This window comes from Rhinolophus hipposideros, assembly GCF_964194185.1.
Source record: "Rhinolophus hipposideros genome assembly, chromosome: 26".
Lineage (NCBI taxonomy): Eukaryota > Metazoa > Chordata > Mammalia > Chiroptera > Rhinolophidae > Rhinolophus > Rhinolophus hipposideros.
The window spans coordinates 21,990,616-22,003,401 of record NC_138072.1 but is presented as its reverse complement, the minus strand read 5'-3'; the positions used below and the strand labels follow the sequence as shown (position 1 = coordinate 22,003,401).

Below are 12,786 nucleotides of genomic sequence, written 5' to 3'. Positions count from 1 at the left end.
GTACTGTGTCTTTAGTTCCCAGGGCTCTGCCACGCTACAAAGCACATTTGCATTTCATTAAAAGAAAATGGGGTATGAGATATACAAACGCTTATCATTTTCTGTGCTCAAAAATAATTTTGTGCTTTTATTGCAAGAAGATATAGTCAATATATTCATCTCCTTAATGATTTCTTGTTAAGAGATATTTTTCAAAAAATCTGCTTCTTCCCTTTATGCTTCAGTGTTTTGCTTCCAATTTACTATGTAGAAGAGAAGTTAAAGATCTTAGTTCCTCTTTTTCATTTTCCTGGGTCTCCCTGCACTTTATTTCTATATGACAAAGAAACAAACACCCTGAGGTGTACTGTACAGACCAGAAAGGGACTCCCTGGGGTTCCAGCTTCATCTTGCTCACTGAGTTAACAAGTCATGTTTCTAGTCATGTAAGCTTTTGAACTTCAGTTACCTCAAGAGCCCCACTTCTGAGAGATATATCCAACAATATGAGAGAATATATATTGAAACTTGTTACAGATTAAAGTACTATCTGAAATACGATCAAACACCGTATGAGAAAGTACCACTGGAAACAAAAACCAATGTATTTACTTTTGAGGACTGTTTGGCACAATGCCACCTTGACTACGCACAAATCTTTCACTGATAAACTGTATATATTCATTTGGACAGATGCAATATAATAAAATTTAAAGTACAGGTGCAATAAAATTTAAAGTACAGATGCAGTTATAAAACATTGATACATATAATTAGTGGCAAGTGAAGAAACCAAAAAATCAACTTCTAGATTGGGGACAAAGTATACAATTACTATGCTATATAAAAAGAGAACAATCTCATTTTAGAAAAATATCTAAATGTAAATTCCACTCAAAACCAAACGTCCAACTAGTAATGAGAAAAAAATTTTACCAGAATTTTCTTTTCATAAATCAGGTAGGTATGCCCAGATTTCCACTTGTTTTCCAAGCGGGGTTGAAAAGGCTAACAGTTACCTACAAGACACATTTAAAATGCTGATTCCTGGGTCATACCCAGATCTCCTAAATCAGGATATCTGGTAGTGGGGCCAGAGAACTTGCATTTTTAACGTGCTCCTCAAAATTCAAACTAAGTTTCCCCTTTTATTTTCATCAAATCAGTCATTAAAAAACAATCACACACGGACACAAATGCATCCCATTGTGAGATTTAGTGCAGAACACCGTAACGCCGTGAAAAGTGTCTGAATAAAATCAGAAAAACATGTTTACATGGTGACACTCATAGTGCCCTCCCATTTTTCTTAGCAACGAGCGTTAATTGCTTCAAACCACCTCTCCCCTGGCTATCAGGCCACCTGAGGCACCTTTTCCGTCGCTGGGCAGTGCTGCCACTCGCAGCAGGTGCAGACGGAACAGCAGCACCTGGCCGCTGTCGATTCAAATTCGAGCGTGCAACAACCAAACCCAGCTCTTAGGAGCAGAGCTTGTCGCCAACCGTCCGGTGTCCAGCATGCTGACAGCACTTGTGTAAGCGTCGCCAAGACAAGCCCGAAAGTCAGCTCTACTCCCTGGCCATCACGTCCCGGCTGCGAGCGGCAGGCTGACCCGGACCCCGGCCTCGCACGTGGGCGCACCTGGACGCCCCTCGGCAGGCAGCACAAGGCGGTGAAACACAGGTGACAGCCCAGGGACCCTCCAGTGCCAAAGTTCAGGAAGTGAAGCGCCGTCCTCTCCGCTCTGCGCGGCGCCCGCAGGCCGCGGTCGGTCCCCGAGTCCCCGGCCCCCGCCCCCCCGTTCTCGGAGACGGGTCTCCGTTTCTGCGCCGGTTCCCGCTCACGGCCCGGACGCGTCCGCTCCCGGCCCTGCCGCCGCTCTCCCGGCCACTTAACAAACCAGCTCAGGACGAAACCCCTACAGGACCCGCACCCTCTTCCTTTCCCCGCCGTCACCCCGAGTGTCGCCACCGCGCGCACCAGCGGCTCGCCGCGCTTCCTGGACGCCTGTCAGGTCGCCCCGCGGCCACCCTCAGGCCGCCCGGCCTCCCAGCCACCTCCGGCTCACCTGGGCCTCGACGACGCCCGGGAGAAGGCTCAGGGTGACCAGAAGCCGCACAGCGGCCGTCCCCCGCCCCGCGCCGGCCCGCCGGGCCCCCCGGCTCATGCTGCCCGCTCTCTGCACCGCGGCCGGCCGGGCCCCTCCGGACCGGGGAGCGGCGGGTGGCCCGGGCGACAACCCACAGGGACGGATGCCGGCGGCCGCGAGATTCCAGGGTCAGAGGTCCGAGCGCCCGGCAGCTGCGAGTGAGGCGGAGAGCCGAGCGCCCCCACCTCACCCCGGGAGGCCCCGCCCCCTCGCCCGGCCCCGCCCCGAGCGCGAGGCCTTATGGGAGTTGTGGTCCCGCGCGAAAGCCGGGGCCGCAGCAGAGCGAGCCTGGCCCTGCGCTGCTCCGCCTCGCGGACTTGGACTCCAAGGCGGCCAATGAGACAGGACCACGCGGGCCCCAAAACAAGGGAGGTGGGGGCCGGCGGAGCGTCCCCTCTCCTCCCGATTGTCCTGGAAACACGGCCCGGCCTCCTGTGTCGTCGTCCCTGAACTCGCACCGTCGCGAAGTCCAAGTTCGCCCAGTACCTATGTACACTATCAGGATCTTCGATGTCAAATCGGAGGCGCTTTCTTCGTCTCAGTCACTGTCCTGCGGCCTTATCCACGGCGGGAACCTAGTAAGCCACCTGCCGCTTGTAGACGTGGCTTCGGCCCCTCGTTCATTTTGTACGTCCGGAGGTGGCTGCCATCCTGTGCCCTGCCTCACTCCCACTCCTAGGTTGACACACACTCGTACAACACAATGCACGTTTAAAGAATGGGAACAAGCCCAACAGTGCATAATGAAATATGGGAATGGGGATAAACACACTGAAAAACTTGGAGTGACATAGAGTGGGTTCAGCTCCCACCTCTATAAACATTCTAGTTTATGTGGTTTTCAAGTAACTTAACCTTTGGGCACCTCAGTTTATCCGCCTATAAGGGAATACAATAATGCCCCCTCCACCATTGTTCTAGGATGACATGAGATAATAGACACAAAGGAGGTCTTCAATAAATGATAGCTGCTATTTTATTAATAGCCTTGATGTCTAGAAAACTAGCAATACGTCCCCTTTTGTGTGCTGTCTATAAGTTAGCCATCCCTTCTATAACAAATTACCACTAAGGAGCGACAAAAAAAATAAATTTATTATCTTACAGTTCTGGAAGTCAGAAGTCCAAATCGGATCAGCCAGGCTGCCTTCCTTCTAGAGGCTTTAGGGGACAATGTGTGTCCTTGCCTTTTCCAACTTCTAGAGGCCACCTGCATTTCTTAGCTCATGACTGTACATCACACTGTGTCATCTTCACTCCCTCTGATCCCCTTGTCACATGCCTTCTCTTTCTGAACCTAACTCTACTACCTCCCTCTTTTACTCTTTTTAGGTCTTTTACTACCTAAAAGACCCTTGTGATTACGTAGGATCCATTCAGACAATACAGGGTAATCTCCCCATCTCAAAATCTTTAATCACATCTGAAAAGTCCTTTTTGTCACATAAAGTAACATATGCACAGGTTCTTGGGGTTAGGCTGTGGGCGTCTTTGGGGAGACATTCATCACACACAGTGCTTTATACCTTTGAGCACTTTCATGATTCATGGGGCCTAGTGCAACATGAAAAGGTAGCATCCTGGTTCCAAAAATATAATAAAGAATTTCAAGACATGCAGGGCTCTGCTAAGCACAGAGCCCTGTGGGACCGGACTGCACAGGGCACATGCCTTTTTCTCTTCAGTAATTCTCTCTTCTGCCTCCAGCATGCCCAGCTCTTCCTTACCTTAAAAACAAAGAATTTTTGCTTGCTTCTTCCAATTACTTTTTCCATCTTTCCTTTATTTTCTATCCTCCCAATCTCCTCTTTCCCTCACATGAATGGGCTCTGTCCCCATCATTCTACTAAAGCTTTTCTCTTACCAAATCCAGTGGTAAGAAATTTTCTCAAGGTTTTCTCAAGGTTCCTTGTCTCTGTGCAGCATTGGTTGTTATTGGTAACACATACTTCCTGGGGATTATGTTATAAAAAAAAATCCTGGGCATTTTTTGTTGTTAAAAAAGGTGGATTATAAATTTTTTATTATAAAATCTCAGATTCTTTAATGGACTTTTAATCTCAGGTCCTCCAGGGCTTGTGATATCAAGTGTAGAATCCATGGTCTATAGATAGAGCCCTTCTAGATTTTTTATGAGTGGTCAGTTTGCTCAGTTAGTTGTCAGAAAGAGGACAGCAGGCAAAAAACTGCACTGTAGGCTCAGAGAGCTTTTGTCTGTTTGGTTACCTGACCCAGAAAGTCGCGGCAACAAGGATACCGCCTATGTGTTTTCAGCTCAGAAGCCTGACACACAACCTCTAGGGACGGATGGGATTTTTTCTTGGTGAGTGAAATTAGAAATCGCAGGTGCTTATCATCAGATACTGTGTACCCAAATTCATTCATAATGACATCTGTTGGGATCTGTGTTAGTGTTAATTGTTATGAGTGTTATGAGTCTTTTGTGAACAGACTCCCATCCTCTTTGTTCTCTCACCCTGGTCTCTTTGTTCACCTTCACTCCCCCTAAAATCAGGTGCACTAACACTAGCATCGTGAGCCGCATTGGTGATGTCACCTCTGCTTCCTGCAGATTCCTCAGTGATGCAGTTTGCACCTTTCCATCCCTAATGCCATGGTTGAAAGTTTTCATAAAGGAAGGAAAGTGCATACACTAAATCTTTGGTTGCAAGCCCCCCAAAAAATCACCTCTAGCTAAATTCTTTTTAAAAAGACTAACAAATGAAAAAAAATGTGGAGACACTGATAGAAGATACCACCACTTGCACCTCCCATGGAGATAGCGTTCAGATTCTAAGCAGTCTTTTTCAGGGCCCCACCCTTGGGCTGATCAATTCCAATCCCTTGTAGTCCTTTGTCCCTCTTATCAAAATTCAAATTCCTTCTAGAGCTTGGCTTGAACGGGGAGAGCAAGCTCCTGGACTGTCCGCCCCACAAGAGTGCACAAAATGAGGAAAAGGGAGTTAGACAAATGAACAGTGAATGTGCTACCCTCAATTGTTAATAGAAAGGAATCGATGTTGGTTAGACAAAAGCAACAGATGTGCCCTTCAGGAAGTCGTGTTTTCAGTCGGGTACTCCATTCACAGTTACTTTTTCTTAACCTCAGCTTGTAGGCATATGTTCTTTAAACCTTCACAGATGTCCTGAGGGTGGGACACGAAGAAGTGCAGATCAGGACACTGGCAGCCCGGGAAGAACCACAGTGTGCCTGCTGTAGTTTAGGCAATTTATGATTTACTGACATCAGCTGGATTAGATGAACCTAGTTATCTGGAACTGAGGTATAGAAAAATAGACCACATTTATCAAATGGGAAAATTTACAGGCCTCCCAGATCTATTCATCTGAGAAAGGTCAGGGCCAGCACTGATGGAAATTCTACCAGGGACAGCTGTGACTCTATTTCCCTTGATTCAGAATGGAGCCAAACAGAATCAGCCATGGAAGTGTCAAAATGTGCTTAAGTCAAAATTAATCTTGGAATGTAGTCACACTGACATCAAACACACACACACACACACACACACACACACACTCAGGTTTATATTTCTTGCAGGTTCACTCCATTTTGTTCTCAACTACAAATGATCTTTCATCCCTCTCATCTCTTTGTTTCCCTTCCCCTCCGTCCCACTCTATGTCTTCCTCTTCTCTGAGAGGACAACCTCATCATCTATCTCATCCCCATAGCCAGAGTGAGTCATCCAGAGTCGGATGGCCTACCCATCCAGGTCCTACCCAAGACCTCCACTTAGCAGTAACAGTTTGCTGCTGCTCTCTGTTAGGACTTAGTGTTACCTGTGTTTATGTGTATTGTAGACCTCTAGAATGTGAAATGTTCGAGGACTCCATCTTCTCATACCAAGTTACTTTTAATGGCTGTTCAGTTCCCACGAACAATAGTCACGAAATATTTATTAATGTTATTTAGGATCTCAGTTTAGAAGACATCTCTCTCAGAATGAATCCTGAGTGTGGTGTGCCTGAACGTTTGCTGGGAAGTGGCTGCGTTGCACAGAAACGGTCCTGCAGAAGGCAGTGAGATGAAACTGGCCGCCTTTCATTAACGCAACAGAGTACAGCTCCTTAAACAGAGGGGTGTTTGGTGACTATCAAAAAGACTCAGAGAGTACCACAGTCGTCAGAGGAATGGTTAAGACCAATTCCTGGGAATCCATTCCTTCAGGAGTTTTTTGTTTTGTTTTGTTTTTCTCAAGCACAACTGGAAAGACTATACCTAGTGGTTTTTGAAGCAACGGCCTGAGAATTGTCTTGAGTAGATTACTGTAATTTTTAAGAGACTTTATGAAGTAACAAGATTGCACGAAGTAGTTACATTTCCAAGATATCATCATATGCATTGTGTTTCTGTGATGATTTTATGGCTTGGTTAACTTGTGACTTCTAATGAAGGAGGAACTCATTAATGAATAGTGCTAAATAAAAGTCAAGGTAATGGGGTGGAAATTTAATAACACCAGTAACTTTCAGGCTGAATTGTGATTAATGTACCTGCTGAGCACTGGCAATCTGTTGTGTTTAAACAACTGTAGTTGCAGATAGTACAGGTGTTTTAACAACGGGCCATGGCAATTTTTTAAAAAGTGGATTTGCGCCTGTAACTGAATTATAAATCAAGAAATCCTATTTGCTTGATGATAGGATTTCTGAATTTTACTGAGGGAGTTTCTTCTCCTTGTCTTTTCACAAGTGATAGGGATTAAAAGGAAAGCGAATGAACTTGGTTAGCCTGCGGCTTGTTATTAGATACCTTCCTAAAGTATGTGCTGTTTTTCTTAAATATTTACTCAGCTGTCACACTCTCCAGCATTTTCACTTAACAGCATTAAAGCTGATAAACTCGAGTAAGTTAGATTTATTTCCATTTGTAAAGAAGTTTACATAATGATATATGCAGTTTGGATAAAACCTTTTACATAACAAACATGGTATTAGGCTAGACGTTAATATATAATGTGATGGGCAATCGATTAAATCTAAGTAATTGGGAAAACTGGAATTCTATAATAATTCTGCGAATTTCCCCCTTCCTCCTAATTTCTATCATGCAAAAGACTTCACATAGTCGTGAAGTTCTACGTAATTATCCGCACTTTGGGACAGCCTGACTTGACCCTTTCATGTCCCTCTCTGGTCCACTTCATAGGGTCCAGGGTACATCACACTGAGGGCAACACCGAGTTTGCACAATGGAAAAAAACAGACTTCACAGGAAGTGGAGAGGGACAGGGTTATGGGCATGGGGGTTGCTGATAGGGAAAGGCAGAGAAGGTCGTAAGTGGCTCTGGAGGTGTTCCTGCGTCAGCTCTCACCAACGTTTTCCCTTCTGTCAATCTGTACCCACAGTCACTAGGAGCCCCAAGAAGTATAGTTTCTCCAAATTCAGTTGCTTTTTCCTGAGTTCAATGGAGTATGTTTATTGAGTCCAGTCAGTTGCTTCATCCTGGCTTCTTCTCCAAGCGTCACATCCATACTTCCTCCTCCAGTACTGGACCCTCTTACCCACCTCTGCCCCCAGTGGAGTCTGATTTTTGTTGTGCAGCCTTAGTGGGGCAGGATCCCGACCTCCTGTGCACTATTCTCTCTCATCTGCCAACATCTTGACTCAGCTTCGGACTCCATTTGGCCTTAACAGAATCGCACACTTGCTAGTTTCTGTTTTGTATTATTTCCTTTGTTCTGCTTTGGGACTTTTAATGATCTCTCTGATACACCGTTTGTACTTGAGCAGTATGGCCATCTTGCATTTGGAATGTTAAGCAAAGACTCTGTGTTCTTTTCACACAGAAAAGACAAGCATAGCACACACTCTGCCAAGCATGATAAGGCCTCTGACCTAATGCCTCTTAGGGTTGGGATCCCAGGGGAATTCTCACGGTCTGCGCCTGTCCACAGTCACGGGAGGAGAACTGACTCTGGATGGTGAACACAAAATACAATATACAGAAGCAGGACCAGTCACCACACTAAACAACATTCTAGGGGCTCTTATAGTCCCCCAGAGTGAAACAGGTCATTTACCCCTCTCCTTTCTTCCATGATTGCAGGGTTCACTTTCTGTTCTGCAATATAATAAAATCAACTCACTATTTCTTAGAAAATACTAGCTATGTTCACCAGTCTGCAATTGCCACCAGGTTATAAAACAATCAGAACACCCAGAGAAAATATTCAATTATTTCAATTACTTTACAATATTACTTGAGAGAATTTCCCCCCCAATTTTCAGGTCTTATTTTTAAACTGTCTTGAAATCTGGTGTTCTACTCTGTGATGCTTTCTTCAGACGTCTCTGGATATATATACAACTAAATTAGAGTGAGTCTTCATGAACCAAATAATTTACCTAAGAAGTCCCTCATCAAAAACCTTCATTGTAGTTTTAAAATTGCCATGTATAAAAATTTACTAATTTATCTAAAAATTGCTCAAAATTGTTAACAGCAAAAGAACATTTTGGAAATTAGTTGTGCTTATTCAAAACTGAAGTTCATAGCTGAAAGCTTTGTGAAGTCAATTTTTCAATAGACTATTATTTAAAGAAGTTTTAGGTTCAAAATTGAACAGAAAATACAGTTCCCATATATTGCCTGTCCCCACTCTCCAACTTCCTCCACCAGAGTGGGACACTTGTTACAGTCAATGAACCTGCATTGACACATCACTGTCACCCAAAGCCCATCGTTACATTCGAGTTCACTCTTGTGTTGTACATTCTATGAGTTTTGACAAATGTATAATGATGTTATCCACCATTATACTATCACATAGAATAGTTTCTGTGTTCCACCTGTTCATCCTCCCTCCCCAATTATATCATTTTTCTAGAAAACTTCCTACCTTGAGGTTTAGGTCACAAATGGGTAAGTGCATATCAGCTGGAATTAACTCCAACCACTAGCTTAAAAAAGAATCAAACATTAAATTCATTCACCTGAAATGGTTTCTCTTTACTCTGTGTGCATGATGTGCTTACAAGGGGAAAAAATTGATGAGTAGTTGTGTCCGGCTGTCTTATTAAACATGAAAGATTATCCACTTAATCTTCTGACCAAAATTCTGAGTCAAGAGCATGAGATCGGAATTTGCAGTAATCCAGGCACCCTGAGATAAGTCAGAGATGAGTGTCTGTAGCACTGTCAAGGTTGGAAGAAAATAAAGATACAGTGACCTTCCTTGGGTAGTGTTGGGACAGCACCTGGAGCTCTGACTTCCCACGTCTCTCTGTGCCCTCACCTGTGAAGTGACCAATGGTTAGGATTCTCAGCTCCTCAACCTGTGGCACGAGGTATCCGTACTACCTTCATGTCCCCATTTGTACCTACATAAAAAGCAGAATCCTGATTTATATTTGTTGAGTAACAACTGAAAAGTCTCTTGACTGACCTGAAAAGTTACATACAATTTATATTAATTTAAGTAGAAACCTACTAATGTGCTCTTGGTGTATAATTTCTATGATACAGAGGAATAACGTGGATACTTCCCTGGCTGGCACTGAACTAGGTAAAGAGTGGAAAACCCTTAGCAGGGATGCTAAAAGGGGAGTTTGAGCATCAAGTACCAGAGTGGGCTGGGGGGTTTGGTGAGTTTTGCGATCCTGACTTTCAGTGACTCCTAAAAAGCAGAGAGCTGTACCAAGCCTTTTCTCAACCAACCAACCAACCAACCAACAAACAGAAAGCCTTTCTCTAATGTATTTTAAACATTTTAGAATTATCCCTTCCCCTTTTCAGGACGAGCATCTATGTCAGCAACTCAATAAGTGGCTGATTATCTTGTGTTCCCACAGTTAGTAGTTTGAATTGGAAAGTAGCTCTAAACGGTAAATTGAGTGAATGAACCAACTAGCTTACCAATTTTTAAAACAGACTAGACTACATAAAAGAATGCCCAGGAAACAGGGATGTAGTGTACTCTGAGAAAAAAAATAGCAAGAAGAATTTTCAGACTCAAAGATTTAAACAAATAGCTGGTGTTTAGATGAAGGGAACTAATTATTGTGGGGCTATTTTAATAGAGTCAATTATTAAGGAAATACTTTAAAACATCCAGATAGCAGTGTCAGAAAGAACAATTTGGAAAAAGTCACTAAACTGTCTTAAACTATTAGTACACCATTTCTTTCAATGTTCACAGCAGCAGCTTAAGACTTTTCAGATTTTAAAGATAACCTTTTCATCCCAAAGTAAGTATCTCAGCCATCACTATCATTATATTTAAAACATAAGTATCTTAACCAAAAATTTTATTTCATTTGCAAAAAGCATACAGAAAACCAAATATATGTCTCCCACTATCACATCAAGCCACGGACTTGCACCTGTGCCCACATGTCTGCCTTTCCTCTTTGTATACCCCACCCTTCCACACTAGCCCTATTCCCTTTGCCAACTTAAGGGCACTGCTCTAACAAATGAACAAACAACACAAACAAACAAACAACTAATTGGCACAGACAACAGTATAGTGGTTACCAGAGGGGAAGGGGGTGGGGTGGGGTCGAAGAGGGTAAAGGGGGTCAAATATATGGTGATAGAAGGAGAACTGACTCTGGGTGTTGAACACAAAATACAATATACAGAAAATGTGTTATAGAATTGTACATTTGAAAGTTATATACTTTTATTAACAGATGTCACTTCAACAGATTTAATTAGAAAAATGTTTTATTTGCAATACTACCTTTTTCTCTAACCTTCAGTTCAGAATCAGTCTTTGATTTCTCAAGGAAGGCAGTATTTTATAGTAACATTGGAGCAACCATTTTTACTTTGAGCATCCCTAGTGAGGTTAAATAAGAGGGTTGGGATTGTCAAAAAGAAGGGACAATTTTGAGCTCAGTGAGGGTAAGGGAGGGCCATGCCTGCGTGTTCACCAATAAATCCCACTCATAGCATCAAGCCTGGGCTAAAGACTCTTAATGTTAGCTGTTACTATTATAGTGAGGACTTGGCAAAACTCATTGAATACTGTCAATGTGGAGGGGGGCAAAGGGTTATAAGAGACAGGAAAGCACAGGGCCCTCAATAAAAGCCTAAATGGCCCAGAAATGTCAGTTTCTTTGACCTTGTTATCGAACCAAAACAAGTTGTGGGGGTAGCAGCTGACAATACCCAGGAGGACTTAATATTATAGGGTCATCATAGCAAAATAAGAGAAATGAAAACAAACAAATCAATAATTAGCTAAAGAGGATCCGTATCACATAAACCATGATGTATGTCAATAACCCTAAATCACTTGTCAACTCCCAATCCTGTGCAGCCATGAAATCACTATCTCCAGAGATGGCCGGGTTGTCGAGCTCCCTCAGTTTTCTCAGGCACAGTTTGTAGTCTGAGATGAGGTTTTCATTATGGTGATCTTGTATGCATTCTTATCACCATAAACGGGTATCTGAAACAAAAGATCAAATGTCACTAGTGGTTTCCCTTGGCTCAATTTCCCTCTCATGTTTGACACATGAACAGAAACAGAAACAAAAACAGCGCACTGTTGTTTCCCTTGATTGGGGGCTGGAGCACCTACAATGAATGAGCCCGGAAATCTGCTGCTGCCTCACCCCCACCCCACCCCCACCCCCCTTCTCTGAAACCTGCTTCTTATGGCTCCTAAGGAGGCTTAGCAGAGACTAGGTTACAACCAGTGGAGGTACTTCTGCCTCGCTCTACTTTGAGATCTTCTATCAACAAACTCTCTCCATGCATCTACTCTCAGGGCCCTGGTTCACCTGTCCTCAACACCCTATCTTCCCTACGAGACCCCCCTCTTCTCCAGAGGAAAGGGAAAGTAGCCTCTCTTAACCCAAGGTTGGAGAACTCTGCTATACTTGAAACAAAACAAGACAAGGTCTTATACTGGGAGGAAGAGGAAGCTATCCTGTACTTTGTATTGTAAGAAAGTTATTCTAACCAATAGACTGGGACCAAAGAAAATAAAGATTTTTAAAAGGCTAGTGAGTTGAACGTTGATTGATGAGTAGAAACCAAAAGAAAGTTGTGCTTTCCCGGAGGCAATTATACATAATATGACCATGGTTAGTAGGCCTAGCCCACACCCATTGCATGATGGAATACAGTCATGCTTTGCTTTGCCAAGGACACGTTCTCAGAAATGTGTTGTTAGGCAATTTTGTCCTTGTGCAAACACCACAGCGGGCATTTACACAAATCCAGATGGGACAGCCAACTACACACCCAGGCTGTGTGGTACAGCCTATTGCTCCTGGGCTACGAACCTGTACAGCATGTTACTGGACTGAATACTATAGGCAACTGTAACACAATAGTAAGTACTTGTGCATCTAAACAGATGGAAACATAAGCAGGTACAGTAAAGATCTATTATAATCTTATAGGACCACTGTCATATGCAGTCAGCTGGTGAGTGAAACGTCATTTACAGTGCATAAGTAGTGCTGCCTAAGTCTCCCCATTTAGCCAAGACCCTCACATCACACCAAAGTGAACTCACGTTGGTAGTGGTCTCCTGCTCCTGGTAGAAACAAACTCAAAAGCTCTCTTGGAGGAAAATAACTCCAATTGAGGCATTCCAGGTTCCCATAGGGTAAAATCAGTGAAGTATGAATTCACAATTAAAAGAAAAAAAATCACCAAACATATAGGTAATA

The 12,786-nt window shown here is 43.6% G+C and overlaps 1 protein-coding gene across 2 annotated transcripts in view; it reads right to left on the bottom strand.

The window, feature by feature from the left end:
- ERO1B (endoplasmic reticulum oxidoreductase 1 beta) overlaps window positions 1-2,290 on the bottom strand; it is a 49,950-nt gene extending 47,660 nt beyond the window's left edge. For both annotated transcript variants that reach the window (XR_013992658.1, XM_081039142.1), the window contains exon 1: window positions 2,049-2,290. Coding sequence is in view for 1 of the 2 variants with exons in the window: in XM_081039142.1 (XP_080895268.1) it covers window positions 2,049-2,147 (99 nt within the window). In the remaining variant the exon portion in view is untranslated. The remainder of the gene's footprint in view (window positions 1-2,048) is intronic.
- Window positions 2,291-12,786: the final 10,496 nt, after the last annotated feature.